This window comes from Myxine glutinosa, chromosome 1 (genome assembly GCF_964187855.1).
Source record: "Myxine glutinosa chromosome 1, kmMyxGlut1.1, whole genome shotgun sequence".
In the NCBI taxonomy this organism is placed as follows: domain Eukaryota; kingdom Metazoa; phylum Chordata; class Myxini; order Myxiniformes; family Myxinidae; genus Myxine; species Myxine glutinosa.
The window spans coordinates 431,212,062-431,230,353 of NC_136261.1; the positions used below are offsets into that span (position 1 = coordinate 431,212,062).

General features: G+C 45.9%; 1 protein-coding gene across 2 annotated transcripts in view; it reads right to left on the minus strand.

The window, feature by feature from the left end:
* Window positions 1–2,729: 2,729 nt before the first annotated feature.
* Window positions 2,730–18,292, minus strand: part of LOC137414364 (uncharacterized) — a 41,209-nt gene continuing 25,646 nt past the window's right edge. The window contains exons 2-5 of one of the 2 annotated variants that reach the window (XM_078770683.1): window positions 15,629–15,813; window positions 15,381–15,505; window positions 4,136–4,276; window positions 2,780–4,023 (exon numbers count right to left, since the gene is read on the minus strand). In XM_078770683.1, coding sequence (XP_078626809.1) covers window positions 2,921–4,023; window positions 4,136–4,276; window positions 15,381–15,505; window positions 15,629–15,813 — 1,554 coding nt within the window. In that variant the 3' untranslated portion in view covers window positions 2,780–2,920. Of the gene's footprint in view, window positions 4,024–4,135; window positions 4,277–15,380; window positions 15,814–18,292 lie in introns of both variants that reach the window. The other variant, XM_078770682.1, reaches the window with a different exon arrangement.

Below are 18,292 nucleotides of genomic sequence, written 5' to 3' on the forward strand. Positions count from 1 at the left end.
GTACCGTCCTCCAAACAGTGATGACTCCATTTACATTTCGCTGTTGGACAACATGGACCAACTTCTATCAACTCATCCAAACTCTCCCTTCCTCATATGTGGCGACTTCAACTGTCATCAGGCCAGCTGGACGGGTGTGGGTTCCTCTCACATCAGCCATGGCACCTCAGGAAAGGACTTCTGCGACTCACTGGGACTGACACATTCTGTCAATTTCCCGACCGGGATCTCAGTCAATGGAGTATCTTCTCTTCTAGACTTGGTTATGACTAACTTCCCTGCAAATGTCTGCTGCTCTTCTTCTGTTCCAATCGGTTCTTCTGATCATTTCCTTTTTCAAGTGGACATCTCTCTGACCATTCTCAAAGAGCCTCCTCAGCGCAGATGAGTCTGGCATTTCACTAAGGCTGACTAGCACGGAATTCACGCAGCCATCAATCATCTGGACTGGTCTCCCATCTCTACTGCCTCTTGCATCAATGCTTCCTGTGAATTCTTCCAAAGTAAACTGCTCTCTCTCTCATGCACAGATTTGTCCCATCTCATCTTCAGTTGTCCTACCCTTTCTCCCATCCATGGTACACTGAAGCTTGTGGTGAGGCAGTTGCCATGAAGCAAATTGCCTTCACCTCATGGAAGGCTATTTCAACTGAAGGTAATCTCAGTTCCTTTCACAAAGCTCGGAACAAGTGTGTCTACCCACAGGAGAGCCAGGAAACAATATCTCTCTACTCTCAAGTGTGAACTCTCAAACCTGTCCCCCTCCTCCAAATCCTGGTGGCATCTGGTCAAATCTGTTTCTGGTGTTTGTTGCCCTTCCATCCCCTCCCTGATCTCAAACAGCTACACAGCTGACACCGCACGTGAAAATGACAAATGCCTCAAAATCTTGTGTCCCGAACCCATCTCTCTCTGGACCCACCTTTCCCAGTCGAACACAGCTGCTCCTGGACTATGTCTCTTTCTTTCCTGACAAGGTGGATAAGTTTTTGTCAAACCTCAATTGATGCTGCAACTGATTCTGCAACTGGACCAGACGGCATCAGCCAATAGGTTCTAAAATCCTGCTCTGCCGCTCTATCTCATCCTCTCTCTGTTCTCTTCACCCAATTTTTTGCTCAAGGTCATCTGCCATATACTTGGAAATCAGCCAACAATACAGCTCAACACAAAAAGGTGCAAAAAACAGATCCTTGCAACTACAGACCAATCAGCCCGCTCGCAATAATCAGCAAGGTCATGGGATCAATCATTGCTCAAATCAATTATCGCATGGGTCATGGGATTAAATCCTACCTCTTCTCCACTGGCTTGATCTCGGATCAGCAATTTGGATTCAGACCAGATAATTCTCCTCTGGACATGCTGCTTCTGCTGTCTCAACAATGGATGGAGGTCCTTATTGCCAAACAGGAAATCAGAGATGTCTCCCTCGACATATCATGTGCCTTCGATACAGTCTGCCACCATGCTTTGCTCACCAAACTCTCCTCCAATGGTATCCATGGAAATCTCCACGCATGGCTTGCGGACTTCCTGTCTGGTCGTAGTCAACGTGTGGCCCTTAATGGTTTTGTCTCATCTCCCCATTCCTGTTCAGGCTGGAGTTCCCCAAGGAAGTGTTCTGAGCCCTGTGCTTTTTCTGCTCTTCATCAATGATCTCTCTGACTCTCTGGAAAATCCTCTCTATCTCTTTGCTGACTCCACTCTCTGCCACTCCATACCTCATCCCAGCAGCCTGCAGCATCCTCACTCTCTGCAGACCTGGACAAAATCACAAACTGGTCAAACAAGTGGAACACGTCTTTCAATCCTGACAAATCTCACACTCTTACTGTGTCTCTCCGAAAAGACCGACTGGATAAACCTCCCATCTACTTTCGCAACAATAATCTCCAAGAAGTTCTGTCACTCAAGCTTTTGGGTCTCACTATCTGCCATGATCTTTCCTGGGAAAACCACATTTCAAATCTGGCCTCCAAAGCCAGTCGCTGTCTGGGCATCCTCCATCGTGCGAAGTCCTTCATTGGCACACCTGAGCTCCTCACCACATACAAGGCTTTCATCCGCAGCTCAATGGAATACTGTTCTCCCTTCAGGGCCTATACTCCTGCCTCGCACCTATCTTGGCTTCAGGCTGTTGAAACCAAAGATTTCAGAATCATTGGAATCTCCCGCGATGACGCTATCTCCGAGGGCCTTTCACTTACTCACCGCAGGCAGGTTGGTGGTCTTTCTGTCTTCTACCGACTCCTCTCCGGCCTTGCTCCCCCAGCTCTCTCTGGGCTCTGTCCCCCAAATATTCCTACAGGTCGCACAAGATCTGCTTGCACCCTCTTCTGGTGAAACTGCCAAAACCAAGACTCTCTGCTCAACTTCACTCCTTCATTCCTCTTTTCTCCCACCTCTGGAACAAACTCCCTCACTCTCTTCAATCCCACTCCTCCCTCCAGGTCTTTAAAACAGCTGTCCACCAGCATCTTTTATCTTCCCCCATCCAAAACCTTGATCTTTTCTACCCCCGTTAATTTCACCCCAGATCCACTTTTTTGAAATACCAACTTCTTTCGTGGAAGTCCCTGCAGTGTCCATGTTTTTTTAATTCTCCCCCCACCCCTTCCCATGCCTCCCCCCCCAGGCCATCTCCCTCCCACAGATCTTCTGATGTCCTGCTCTCTATCTTGTCTCCCACTCCCTTTGTCATGTTTTATGTGTCAGTTTGTCTTTTTGTGATCAATGTTAGTTCTTACACGAGCCTCAATCTTGTATACAAAAAAAAAAAAAACCTACTCAGTTCGGGTTTTCTTGATCATCCGGATTCGCTGTTGCCCCGACTATCACTGGTACAATTTCATGTTTCTTCAATTTCGAAATCCTGTTAACCTCATTTGTCATATCTTGGTATTTAAGATTTCATTTCTCATGTGTGGATCTTCATATGCGTTTTCAAACTGCCTTTTTGAGAGAAACCTTTGTCACATATCGAGCAGGTGTAAGGTTGTTCTCCTGTATGGATCCTCATATGTAATTTCAAACTGCCTTTGTGAGAGAAACATTTGTCACATATTGAGCATTTGTAAGGTTGTTCTCCTGTATGGATCCTCATATGTAATTTCAAACTGTCTTTGTGAGAGAAACCTTTATCACATATCGAGCATTGGTGAGGGCGCTCTCCTGTATGGATCCTCATATGTCTTTTCAAATCGCCTTTTTGAGAGAAACCTTTATGACATATCAAGCATTTGTGGGCGAGCTCTCCTGTATGGATCTTCATATGTCTTTCCAAATGGCTGTTACAAGAGAAACCTTTATCACATATCGAGCAGATGTAAGGTCGCTCTCCTGTATGGATCCTCATATGTAATTTCAAATTGCTTTTGTGAGAGAAACATTTGTCACATATTGAGCATTTGTAAGGTTGTTCTCCTGTATGGATCCTCATATGTGATTTCAAACTGCTGTCTTTAGAGAAACCTTTATCACATATCGAACATTTGTAAGGTTGTTCTCCTGTATGGATCCTCATATGTGATTTCAAATGGCCTTTTCGAGAGAAACCTTTATCACATATCGAGCATTTGTGGGGGCGCTCTCCTGTGTGGATCATCATATGTTTTTTCAAATTGCCTTTGTGAGAGAAACCTTTATCACATATCGAGCATTTGTGAAGTCGCTCTCCTGTGTGGATCTTCATATGTCTTTTCAAATGGCTGTTACTAGAGAAACCTTTATCACAGACAGAGCACTTGTAGGGGTGTTTGCCAATGTGGACCCTCATGTGTATTTTGATGTTACTTGTTGAAGCAAAATCCATTCTGCACACATTACACTTGTGACGTATTCGTCTTTCTGCAACCTTTTTATTTAATTTAATATTGATCTTGGTGTTGCGAGGCCCAGACATGCACTTGTATTTTATAGGAAGTGTGCCTTGATGTTGTGATTCTTTCTTCAAAAAATGCTTCTTCTTCACTGTCATGCTGCGACTGGACCTTATTTGTCCCATATTACTTCTGGATTGTTCTACAGAAACACACAAAAAAAATCTTTTTTTTTGGTTAAAATCAAAATGCAAAATATTTAACACTTTTCCGAAAATTATATTTTTTTTTACATTTTTTACATTTCCACTCACCAGTTGCAAAACAGGGAGCACTTCCGTTTGTCATGTGAATATCATCTGAACCTTCCTTTGCAGAAGCACATTTTGAATCTTCTGTGACAGATGAATCATTCTTGTGTTGTCTGCCTTCCACATTTAAAGGATAGACATCACCTGTGTACAAATCAGCATCAGTCGTTGGCAGGGAAATGGGATTGACAACCATCTTGAGAGTTCATAGAACATGTTACGTCATGAATGTATTCTTAAATTTAAATAGAAACATTGGGGCAATACCCCTGTGTGCTCACCTGGAAGAACAAAGCCATATACTACACTGAATAAAGGTATTTTAAACCGTATCATGGCGTTTTTAACCAATTTCAATGGATGCTAGAAGACACGGCAGCATGTACCATCATACTAACGTAATCACAGAATTTGAACAAACAAACCCAAAAAAACTATTTTGGGGGGCAACCTATCCCCTTTCCCCCCGGATCCCCTCCACCATTGATTACCATTTTGTAAATGCCGTGAACAAACGTTGGTACCTCATGGGTCATGAACAAAATGTTGTGGTTTCATTGGAATTGTATGTTTAGTTTCTGAGAAGAAAGCAAATACATGTTTTGGAGGGCGGCCCCTAACCCCCCCCCCCCCCGCGCCCCCACCCCCGCCCCCGTTCAACCCCAAAGGGGCAGATTTTTTTTCAATGCCATGAACAAACTTGTCACAACATAACAAATATCATTTGTGCCAAGTTTGGTCACAGTCCCATCAGTGGTTGCAGAGAAGTGTTTCCAGAGTGACAGACGGATGGACGTGCCACCACATAAGGTCCCCAGAACTTCGTTCCAGGTGAATTCATAATTAAGTTAAAGATTGTTAAAAAGTAAACTTCCGGATGTTAAGCACTATTGAAGCAGTCATCTACCTCACCCTTATACACCACCCTATTTAACATGCTCAAGTCATGCTAAACTGGAAGTTCGTGGAAGTAACAAGAAGTTGATTTGTGTTCAAAAGTGTTCAAGTATTTAATTCAATTTACATAAAATAAAGATTGTAAAATTCATTTTTAAAAATGTCTGGAATTTACTGGCATTGCACAGTGTACCTATATTACATCACTCTATCGAACACGTCACTTTAGTTATTTGTGCCTGTTGTTTGTGTCCTTTATGATGTCATAAACAGTAATTCTCCTGTTCGGAATGATTTTCTATTTTGTTTGATTTTGCAGCAGACAGAGTGAAAATATTGTTGCAGCCGCGGGGTTTGGGGTTTGGGTTTTTGAGTTTGTGGTTTGCGGTTTGGGGTGCATCACGAGTGGGACTTCTTGGGCCCTCCCCAACCTCTGAACCTGCAAGTCGCCATGCCGTGGATAGGTTCGCGGCCTCATGGGAAGTTAAGCAACTACTGACACCGATTGAGGGCGCCAAACCTGGCAACACAATTGATCTTGGCAGGTGATCCTTCCATGGCATGAACAGGTCGGCAGCTTCTCCTCGCGTGATCAGCGCGTTCAAACAGCAGCGATTGCTCTGGCGTTCCAGCTTTAAATCCGCTTCCACACAAAATGTTATATCCAATGTAAGCTCCCCCTGTGGAAGAATTAGGCGGTACAACCATAACCTGCTCATTAATTTAAATTTTTGCACTGACATTTTGCACTGGCGGATTTCCTTCGGGAACCCCGACGTGTTCTCCACATTCACTGCTCATACGCACAGCTCCGTAACTTTCACCACGCCCACTCTCGCACCGTGGTACATCTGGTACATCTGGTACATTCGGTACATCCCCAAATCGCCTCACGGACCAGTGCACACAACTTACACAAACTGGCCATCTCACGATCTCTCGCACCCCATTTAATCACACGATCACACAAATCACACTCCACAGTCAATCTCACTCCATTCACAAACATGGATCACTCCATGATAGTTTACACACAACTTTACATATGAGCCATCCCACAGAGATCCCACAGCTGAATTTGCCATTTGTGCCACGCACACTCAGCGGCACACCATTCATTGGGAAAATATTTTTCAATCATCTGCACACGGGCGTTTTGCCTGATACTAACTGTTAACACACAGTGACATGACTTGCCTTGAAATGTGACCGCCCTTGGTCCTGTACGGATTACACACCTGTTCGTTTTAATCTCCCGTGCACAGGACCAGAACAGACTTGCATTTTAAATATTTCCCGCTCGGTAACCTCAGCCCTCCCCTCAGTCAAGGTAACGGTTACCCCCATCTGAGTCATTGGATGACCCCAACCCCCGCTCGTTCATGCACTCCACTCTGCACACTTGTGGCACACACTCCGTTAGACTCAGGCTCGGCAATCCAAGGAAGCCCGGATCCAAAGGCAGTCGCCGCCTGGGCATCCTCCATTGTGTGAAGTCCTTTCTGGGCACTTCTGAGCTCCTCGGCACATACAACGCTTTCATCTGCGGCTCAATGGAATACTGCTCTCCCCTCTGCGCCGGTGCTCCTGCCTCACACCTAGCTCGGCTTCAGGTGGTTGAAACCAAATCATTGGAATCTCCCGCGATGAAGCTGATTCTGAGGGCCTTTCTCTCTCTCAATGCAGGCAGGATGGTGGTCTTCCTGTCTTCTATCGACTCCTTTCCGGCCTAGCTCGCCCTGCTCTATCCCCCAAATATTCCTGCAGGACGCACAAGATCTGCCAGCAGCCCTCTTCTGGTGAGACTGCCAAAATCAAGACTCTCTGCTCACCTTCACTCTTTTATTCCTCTTTTTCCCCACTTCTGGGAAAAACTCCCACACTCTCTTCAATCCCTCTCCTCCCTCCAGGTCTTTAAAACAGGTGTTCGCCACCATCTGTTGTCGTCCCCCATCCAAAACCTTGATTCTTTCAATCCCCGTTAAAACTCCCCAAATCCTCCTCTTTGAATTGCCAACGTCTTTCCTGAAATTCCGAGTAGTGAAATGCCGAGTCGTGTTCATTTGCTTTATACCGTGTCGTCATCCCGCTTCCCCAGCACTTCCCCTTCCACAGATCTACCGACGTCCTTGTTCTCTACTGTTGTTGTACTTGTGTGCTTCCCTATCCCTTTTGTCTCCCGATCCCTTCATTGTATGTTTTATGTGTCTGTGCATGTTCTCATGTTCAATGCGTTAGCTCTTTTCTTTTCTTTGTTTTTTTTCTTTTTTCTTTTTTTTGTATACAGAATCGAGGCTCGTGAAAGAGCTAACATTTATCACACAAACAAATCAAACAGACAAACAAACAAAGTATAAAAAAGGGGAGCGGTAGACAAGATGGGGAGAGAAGGGGAAGCACATAAACACAACATTTGAGAGCAGGGACATCGGGAATGTGTGGGAGGGAGAGGGCTTGTGGGGAGGCGGCGTGGGAAGGAGGGTGGGGGGTGGGGGAAGTATAAACACAAGGACACCAAGGACTTCCAGGAAAGAAGATGGTATTTCAAAAAAGTGCGATTGGGGTGAAATTAGCGGGGGTAGAAAAGATCAAGGTTTTGGATGGGGGAAGATAAGAGATGGTGGTGAACAGCTGTTTTAAAGATCTGGAGGGAGGAGTGGGATTGACGAGAGTGTGGGAGTTTGTTCCAAAGGTGGGAGAAAAGAGGAATGAAAGAGTGAAGGTGACCAGAGTCTTGATTTTGGCAGTTTAACCATAAGACGGTTGCAGGCAGATCTTGTGCGACCTGTAGGAATATTTGGGGGACAGAGCCCAGAGAGAGCTGGAGGAGTAAGGCTGGAGAGGAGTCGGTAGAAGACAGAAAGACCACCAACCTGCCTGTGGTGAGTGGGAAGTGAAAGACCCTCGGAGGTAGCTTCATCGCAGGAGATTCCAATGATTCTGATCGCGTTGGTTTCAACAGCGTGAAGAGGAGCTAGGTGTGAGGAAGGAGCACCAGCCCAGAGGGGAGAGCAGTATTCCATTGAGCTGCAGATGAAAGCCTTGTATGTGGTGAGGGGCTCTGGTGTGCCAAGGAAGGACTTCGCACGATGGAGGATGCTCAGTCGGATACTGGCTTTGGAGGCCAGATTTGAAATGTGGTTTTTCCAGGAAAGATCATGGCAGATAGTGAGACCCAAATGCTTGAGTGACAGAACTTCTTGGAGAGGATTATTCGGAAAGTGGATGGGAGGGTTGGCCAGTCGTTCTTTTCGGAGAGACATCATAGGAGTGTGAGATTTGTCAGGATTGAAAGACATGTTCCACTTGTTTGCCCAGTCTGTGATTTTGTCCAGATCTGCAGAGAGTGAGGAGGCTGCAGACTGCCGATCTGAGGGATAAGGAATGGAGCGGCAGAGAGTGGAGTCATCAGCAAAGAGATAGAGAGGATTTTCAAGAGAGTCGGAGAGATCATTGATGAAGACCAGAAAAAGCACTGGGCCCAGAACACTGCCTTGGGGAACTCCAGCCTGAACAGGAAGAGGAGATGAGAGAAACCCATTCAGGGCCACACGTTGACTACGACTAGAGAGGAAGTCTGCCAGCCATGCATGGAGATCTCCATGGATACCAAAGGAGCATAGTTTGGTGAGCAGAGCGGGGTGCCAGACAATATCGAAGGCATGTGATATATCAAGGGAGACAGCTCGAATTTCCTGTTTGGCATCGAGGACCTCCATCCATTGTTGAGACAGCAGAAACAGCATGTCCAGAGTAGAGTGACCTGGTCTGAAACCAAATTGATGATCAGAGATCAAGCCATTGGAGAAGACGAAAGATTTCATATCTGAAGCAATGATGGATTCCATGACTTTGCTGATAATTGGGAGAAGGCTGATTGGTCTGTAGTTGCTAGGATCTGTTTTTTCACCTTTTTTTGAGAAAAGCATTGATGTTGGCTGATTTCCAAGCAGATGGCAGATGAACTTGAGCAAAAGAGAGGGTGAAGAGAACCGAGAGAGGGAGTGAAAGAGCAGAAGAACAGGATTTTAGGACCCGTGGGCTGATGCTGTCAGGTCCAGTTGCAGAATCAAAGTCAAGGGTTGACAGAAACTTTTCCACCTTGTCAGGAGGAAAGGACACAGAGTCCAGGAGCAGCTGGGTACGACTGGGTACGGTGGGTACAGAGAGGGATGGGTTTGGGATACAGGATTTAGAGGCAAACACAGAGTTGAGGCATTCAGCTTTTTCACGTGCGGAGTCAGCTGTGTAGCCGTTTGAGGTAAGGGAGGGGATGGAGGGGGAACAAACACCAGAAACAGATTTGACAAGACACCACCAGGATTTGGAAGAGGGAGACAGATAAGAGAGTTCGGTCTTGAGAGCAGAGAGATATTGTTTCCTGGCTCTCCTGAGGGTGGACACACACTTGTTTCAGGCTTTGTGAAAGGAAATGAAATTTCCTTCCGTTGGATTTGCTTTCCAGGAGACGAAGGCAAGTTGTTTCTGGGCAACAGCCTCACCACAGGATTCCGTGTACCATGGACGGGAGGAAGGGTATGACAACTGAAGACGAGATGGGATAAATCTGTGCATGAGAGAGAGCAATTTACTTTGGAAGAATTCCCAGGATGAGTTGATGTCAGAGGTGGTAGAGATGGGAGACCAGTCCAGATGATTGATGGCTGCTTGAAGACCGTGCCAGATGGCCTGAGTGAAATGCCAGACTCGTCGACGCTGAGGAGGCTCTCTGAGAATGGCCAGAGAGATGTCCACTTTAACAAGCACATGATCAGATGAGCCGACTGGAGCAGAAGAAGAGCAGCAGACATTTTCAGGGAAGTTAGTCATAACCAAGTCCAGAAGAGAAGATGCTCCGTTGACTGAGATCCGGGTCGGGAAATTGACAGATTGTGTCAGTCCCAGTGAGTCGCAGAAGTACTTTGCTGAGGAGCCATGGCTGGTGAGAGCGGTACCCACACCCAGCCAATTGGCATGGTGACAATTGAAATCACCACATATGAGGAAGAGAGAGTTGGGATGAGTAGATAGAAGTTGGTCCATATTATCAGACAGCTAGATGTAGATGGAGTCATCACTGTTTGGTGGACGGTACAACACACATATGAACAAGAGGTGGGAGCGAAGGGGAAGCCATAGCCAGAGGTATTCCTGGGGGTGAGGTGGAGAGAGTGCAGTGCAGGGCAAATGAGGAAGAGAGTTTTTGATAAAGATAGCAACCCCACCTCCAGGACGAGGCTCAGGTCTATCATACCAGAGTAGGGAGTAACCCGGGAGAGATACTAAGGAATCAGAGACATCATGAAGGAAGAAACTTTCTGTTAAGCAGATCACATCTGGTTTGTCAGACGCAACCTGTATGAAGCTCTTACAGGAGCATTGATTCTGTATAAAAATAAAAATAAAAATAAATTTTTTATTTATTTATTCCACCCAAGCTCAGCACGCACAACCTTACGCACCTGCAGTCAGACCACCTTTCACATCATGCATTCGCTCCAGCTTACACAATTTCACATCGTCGTGGTTCGCTTTGATCTGTCATATCCTCTCCACCTGCACCTGCCATGCGTTATCCCGATTTTTACACATTGTTTTTACACATTTCATGATCTCCTCCTTAACATTCTTTGCCCTCTCGCTTGTCTCTAATCATTCTTCTTTGCCTTTATCCATTCCATTTCATTTTAGCTCACCTGGAACGAAGTTCATGGGAGCTTATGCGATGGCACGTCATCCGTCCTTTAGTCCGTAAACACTTGCAAATTCTTCTCCGAAACCGCTGAACGGATTGTGACAAAACTTGGCACAAATTATATTTGTTATGTTGTGACTGAAGTTTGTTCACGGCATTAAAAACAAATCTGGGTATTAGGGGGTTTAGCAGGGTCAAAGTGGATACAGGTTTGACCCCCCAAAATAGGAATTTCCTTTTTCCTCTGAAACTACACACACTATTTAGATGAAACTTCCCCACAACCTTCATCATCCGTGTTGTACCAATGTTTGTTCAAGGCAATCGAAAAATGTAGGTCTGAGGTGGTACACGTGTTTGGGGGAGGGAGTGGGGGGGGGGGGTTCCCACCCAAAATCGGTATTTGTTTGTTTGTTTAAAGCCTTATGATTATGTTGGTATGACTCACCTTTCCCCATACTGCCTCGAGCGTTGCGGCTATCTCATTCCCATAGCCTTCATATCAGCCTTTACCTCTGACTGCTCCACATGCATATCATGCCTTATGCCAGCCACCTTGTCCCTCTTCCATTTTCATCTTCATCTGTGCCATTAGTTGACTAATCAACAACATCAGCTGGTCGCTGCCGGACTGTGATTGCAACGGCGACCCACTATTCCGTGCCATTAGCGCTGCCTTTTCCAGTGGCTGGTTAGGGGGGGAGAGGAGGGAGGTTAGAGAGAGGAGGAGAGGGTTGGATCCTGATCACTATTGGCACCTCTACTGCAGCCCCTCCTGGTCCCTCTCCCACAATGTTGCATTGATATGCAGCTTCCTGGGAGATTAGATCCTCCATGTCCTCCTCAAGTTAGACCACCAGGTCCTGGTCACCTTGGCTTGATGTAGCTGTATAATTCTTTGAAGTACAATTTCACCCTACGCTCCTTACAATTTTTGGGGCACCGCCGATAGCGTCCCAGATTCGATTCTCACTCCTGACATCAATTATTCCGGAAGCAGGGTTCTCGCCCTTTCACAAACGTGTTTCCTTTTGGTGCCAAACGGTTTGGCGGTGCCCATTGGGGTACGTACTCTCAATGCACATCCCTATTTATTGTCATGCAACTCTGATTAACACCAGAGTTGCGGATGCCGATCACGAAGGCTTTAACTCCCGAGGCGAAAACTTAATGGCGATTCCAAAATCAAAAGCCCCAGCACGCAGGATGGAGGGGAACGACGCGAGCACTGCAGCCTTAACTGTGAAAATCAACCACCCGGAAAACTGCGTTCAGGAATATGTACAGAAAATAATATAAGGATTTATTGGGAAAAGCAAGGACAGGAAAAGCACGCGCCGGTAATCTAATGCCTAATTTGGGATCCCACACACACACAGATATCGAATACAAGATGAGGGGATCTGAATTAAAGAAAAGAACACATCATGTAAAATGTATATGCAGAGCTCGGCTTAACTGTCTCTGTCGTCTTCTTCTTGCAACACGGCCCCGCTCGGCCACCACCAGGCCTTCTCTGACCGCCTCCGAGCACCACAGCAATGCAAAGGCCTGAGCCAACGCCCACTCCGTTCGCACACGAAGCCCAAAGAAGAACAGCAAGCTCCACTCGGGCTCTGAATTCGTCTCAGGATCTCCAATCTGAACTGCATCTCGTGTGCACCTCGTCTCTCAACTCGGGATCAGACCTCTCCTCTCTTCTCGACTCAGGAATGGAACTCTCTGAAATGGCGTCTGACCCTCCGTTAATATCTCCGGCCGGTGACGTCAGCATTGGCGCACTCCCAACCAATCAGAGCCTCAACCGACTCGCCGGCTCGCACAGGGGCATGCCCACTGCGCCACTCTCACTCCCGTCCCCTTTTCTGTGGTCATAGCACGTGCTATGCGAGGCGGATAGGCCTCTCGGAGGTGTAAATGGTGGCGGCCATTATCGGTGGTGTCCTGGCCCAATTTCTTCCTAAGTCCTGTCAGGGGGGAAGGGCATTATTAATGTTGTACTAAAGGATCCTAACCAAGTGTCTATGTGGTCTGCAGTGCCAAAAGGGACAAAGGTTTGGCTAACCAGGTGAGACACACAAGGGCTCTACTCATTAATCCCTACACTACTTAACACACGAATCTCCTGGTAGATTCACAAGTATACATCTGAACCCGACAAACGCCTATACATGAACTTATTACAAGGTAGTTTTCCTTACCGCGACACATGAAGCATGGTACCTACTCAAATCTATTCTGCTCTATATATCACTACCCAAATTCATAACAATATTTTTATGACATATCACCTGCGACAAAGACTTTTAGGTTACTCGAAGTGGGGCCTACACAAAGGAAAGTATAGATATTCGACGTCTATTGACATTTCTCTTGAATCGAGGAAGCTTGAGATAGAGGGGAAAGCAGGATGCAGGTAAGCTGTTCCAGAGTAATGCCTTGTGGGGAAAAATAAAAAGAAGAATACCTTATCGTCTTACTCCTTGGGACAGATATAGTGTATGGATGGGAAAAAGACGTGTTGAGTGACTGAAAGAATGCTCGGGTGGAACAACCTGATAGACCCTCAGAGCACCCTCCGTGGAAATATCTACAGCAACAAAGCGGCAGATTGAGAGAGGTTCCATGGATGATGCCAACTCCTGTCCCACCAGAATGGCAGCACGCTGCTGGATTCTGTCAAGAAGAGAAAAGTGACAGGCCGGCGAACCAGCCCAAATATGGCAATGATACTCCATGACAGGACGCACAGTGGCCTTGTATAGATGGAGCATATCAGCTTGAGAAAGGTATCGCCGAGCACGAAATAAGCTGCCAAGGTGCTGTAATGTGCTTTCAGCTCTACCAGGGATGTACTTTTCTCAGCCGCGGTTTGAGCCGATATCCAATTCACTCCGACAGATAACAGGGAGTTTCCTGCAAAGGTGAAGAATCCATAGACAGGGTCGGAAAACAAGGTGATCTTGAACGAGAAACAAACAGACAAGTGGGTCATTTTTGGTTGAGAGCAACAAGCCAGTCCTTTCCTCAGTTCATCACACTCTCTAGGTCCTGATTGAGAGTGGTACTTGCATGGTCACAGGTAGGGGCATCGAGGGGAAGTCTCAGCGAGCGAATTGACTCGATCGGTCCGAATGTCCGGCTATCTCCTCTGTTTACGACCAATCGGCAAAATAAAACTGACCATTTGTTTTTAATTTTTTTTTGTTTTTCATTCAAGAAAGTTCCTTAAAAAGTTATAAAAGAGAGAAAGGGTGGGGGTTGGGGTCCGAGGTTATTTGCCTCGGGGCCCATGCTGGCTCTCGACGCCACTGGTCATGGGTAGGAGGAGACAAGGTTCCTGAGTAGGTAGTATATAGTGTTGAGTCATCTGTATAAATGCTTAATTGAGAAAGATACAATCAGACAGATCATTGATACATAACATGAACAATATTGGTCCCAACACAGACAGACAGACCCCTGAGGACTCACATTCGTATTACGGAAAGGATATTACTGTCCCTCATGTACCACAGCATTTGACGATTTCGAAGGAAGTCAGTGATTGTATGAAGCAATTTTCAAGAAATGCCAGATTATTTTAGCCTTTGAGATGTCGAGAGCAACAGCCCTGGTTTCTCCACAATGATCCAAAGCCCCATTCACTTATTCAGTGATTCGGGATAGAACATCACCAGTAGACCTTGACTGTCTAAAGCCATACTGAACATCAGTTTGGAGGTTGTGGGTTTCCAGATGAGTCATAGGTTGTTCTATCAAGGACTCAAAGACTTTGGTCATAACGGGTAGAAGGCTAACAGGCCGATAGTTAGTAGGATCTGATTAATCACAGGAGCCTTTAAAGACAGGGATGACAGAAGCCTGCTTCCAGCTCGGTGGAAACAGACTTTGACATGCACAAGCAATAGAGTTTTGAGAGAACAGAAGATAGTTCAAGTGAACACATCTTCAAAGCAATTGTCGGGATTCTATCTGATGCAGTAGATTTTCAAATGTCAGGCCTTTGAATAATCTTAGCAACTTTCCTGGGTGTGCTGATGATAGTGGAAAGCCTGGTATAAATACGGGAAGGACAAACAGGCAATGTATGTCTGTGGTCTTCCAGTGTGGAGTTTGCAGCAAAATGCTCAGCAAAGAGGTTAACTTTATCAATAGTTGAAGTAAGCACTTCAAGGCGTGAACAAAATTTGGTACATCACGGGTGATGAAGGTTGTGATCAAGATTTATCGAAATCATTTGTGTAGTTCTAATTTGGGGGCTGCGTTGGGTCAAACATGGACCCTCTTTGACCCCTGGTAGACTCCCTGAGACCTCCATTTTTTTAATGCCGTGAACAAACTTGAGTTCCAACACAGAAAATATAATCTTAGCCAAGTTTGCTTACAATCCCATCAACAGTTTTGGAGAAGAGGTTGCAAGTTTTCGGACGGACTGACGACGTGCCATCCCATAAGCTCCCTGGAAATATTTTCCAGTTGAGCTAAAAAGTACGTATATCGTTACCTTGTACCCCACATCAAAAACCCATTCATATTAGACAATACAAAGCTGTACCAATAGAGATTATACAAGTTTTAGAATACAAAAAAAATAATGGTAGAAGATCAAGATATTTGTTGACATGCGATGTCGTATTAAAAAAAGTCACATACCAGACGTGGGTCTTGATGCTTCATGCTGAGAGCGGAGGCTGCAGACATCACTGAACTCGATTCCAGAGAACCCAGAAACGTTGTCCCGGTGCACATTTTGGGATCCGAAAATCTTTTCACACAAACTGGAAAGTTCCCGAATAACATTCTCCAAGTTGACGAAAATGCTTCCCAAAAGAGAAGAACCTGCAATCTGAAAATCTTGCGGCTTCGAAAAAGAATTAATAAATTTACAGAAATCAGCATACATTGCAAATTGTAATTTATCTTTGGAGAGAGAGAGGATCTCGGTCCGCAATGCATCCGACTCAGTACAAGCTCGAATAACCTTCTGATTCTCAATTCCAAGCTTATCGATCACTGCTTGGGCTGTTTCTGCTCTCAAGCCTCGGGACTTGAGCCATTCGAAGAAGCTCTCCATTTCACGGATGACCTGCCAAGGATACAATGCTTATGTTAATCACAGAAAAGATATACATGTTATTTTCTTTACTCTGTTTGGAATTTTTGTGAGTCATTTCCGTTGACAATCCAATCAATTATTATCCAATAAATGCGGGCTTTTACATCCAGTTTGTTCACTCTCTGTGTCCCATTTTGTAAGTTTTCTTATCAATCAGCATCTAATGAATGTGAGTTTTTATATACAGAGACAAAAATAAACCCAGAGTAAACTAGGAGTCCATTCGGCTCATTATGCTGCGCCACAGCAACACCAGCCAAAGTTTATCTGCCAAAACGATGCAATTTCATTTGGGGAATGAGGGGAGGAATGTGGACAAGACGATGTGGCACAACCAGGGATATCCCAAAAACAAATGGGGAAATACAATTCTTTTAATTGTTTCAATAAAAAAAAAGAGAAAAGCAATCTTTTGTGTTATTTTTATCCAGAGGTGGGTGAGGGTGGGGGGCGGTGTGGGAGGGGAAAGATTTGGGCGATGGCTGTTCTTGGATGACAAACACACAACATCAACCACACACCACCCCTTGACGAGACCTCCCACAGACACGTCACTCCACTTCACTTCACTCAGAAGCACACAATCACCTAATCCCTACTCAAGTCACAAACGTCTTGCCAATATCCCGATACTCTTCTATCTCTAAAGCTTCAAGGTACCTATCTAATCATAATTTAAACTTATTTATTGGTTTTGTTGTCACTGCCTTTCTTGAAGACAATACCATGCTTTGACTACTCTCTGAGTGAAAGAGCGATATAGTCAGGCAGCTTAGGACCAGATTTGAGATGGATATGGACGTTCCGGACAAAAGCACCAATTTTTCCCCACATGCTACCCATTACCTTAGCTTTCCATTTTTGATAGGAACCACTTTCTCCAAATTCGTTATGGCGGCCATCTTGGATTTTCATGACAGCCGCCACATAAACACCTATATCTACCAATATCTCTGCTTCTAAGCCACTTAGAATCACAATCTTGGTGTCTAAACATACTTTTACAGATTTGGGAAACCCCCTTCACTTGTAAATATCCCCCTTTGTAATATAATCCCCTTTTATTAATTATTAAATATCGCACCCTCGGCCATTGCAACACGCAGCCAATCTTAGAATCATCTTGCTAATTATTTCCTATTCTATGTTTAATTAAGGCTCTGTATCCACTAGATTGACACCACGTTGCATTAACAAATAAGGATAGCCCCCCTTCAATGATTCCATACCCCAGCAAACTCTCTCTCTCTGCAAAGCAGCTCGACAAGCGTGGGGTGCGCGCCCTCTCAACTGGCCTGGGTTTGAAAGTGGTGTTCGCCGCCATTTTGAACATGTGCTCCGTGTTCTGTTTGGACAAGAAGGGCGGGGTCGCCGAGAAGAGGTGTGACCATGGCTCGCCACGAGGGCGGAGTTGTTCAGCTCCATTGCCAAATAAGGCTACCAACAGAGCACGGGGGCGGGACCCCAACGGCCGAGGGTGTGTCACGACCCCGCTTAAGATATGCGTTTTGAGGATCGCGCAAAGAGAGAAGGGTTGAGACCAGCAGAGGCGATGAGAGCACAGCAAAAAGAGATCGTGCCTTGCCTGCGAGGGGAAATCCCAGTATTATTCCCAGAGAGAGAGAGAGAGTCGTGGTGTCGACGCAACCACATTCGTTCCAGCAGTTGTCAGTTCGCTCCAAACCAATGGCGCGAGGTTGGAACGGAACCTCGACGGCTGAACGAGCCAAACCGGCTGCTTTTGCCAGCTGAACGGACTTTCTCCTGCCATTCCTGTCACCATTCCCGTGTGAGTCTGTCTTTGTTTGTTCTGTCCTGGGTATAAGTAAGACTGTATAGATAAGGCTGCCCTGTGTCTTTTTACATCCATCTATCTTTGTACAGCTTTGATCTTTCTTTTCCTCTGGTGTTTGTTGTAATAAATGTGTGTTCCTTCTCCAAGCTTTGGTTTCGTCTTCATCCAGTTGCTTTAGTCTTTTCTTTCCATTGGTCTACATGGCACGATTAAAACCACTATAATCGGGTTAGTCGTTGTTAACGGCATGGGTCGTGACTCGCTTTGCTCGGCGTGTCCATTACCGTCGCGACTTGGGCGGGGCTTTCTCCTCGCTGGTTGGGAGGTCACGGTAAGCAGGTATTCTGGGGGGGGGGGGTCTTTTTTTTGGACCTCTGGCCCAATTACCCTGGTCGTGGCTGACCACCAGTGACGTCACAGACCCTCAGGATCAGCGACGGCCAGTATAAAGGACAAGGGGTTAACCCCCCTTGGCAAGGGGAGCGCCGTCATCCCAGATCCGTAACAATTGGTGTCAGGAGTTGGGATTTGGACCCGAAGTGCGCTTAACGCACTCAAAATTACGAGCGGCCTAAATTTTTTATTTTAATATTCCAAATTAAAAATCTTGCCATGGATGATCAAGGCAACTGGATGCCGGTTGGGGAGCAGGAG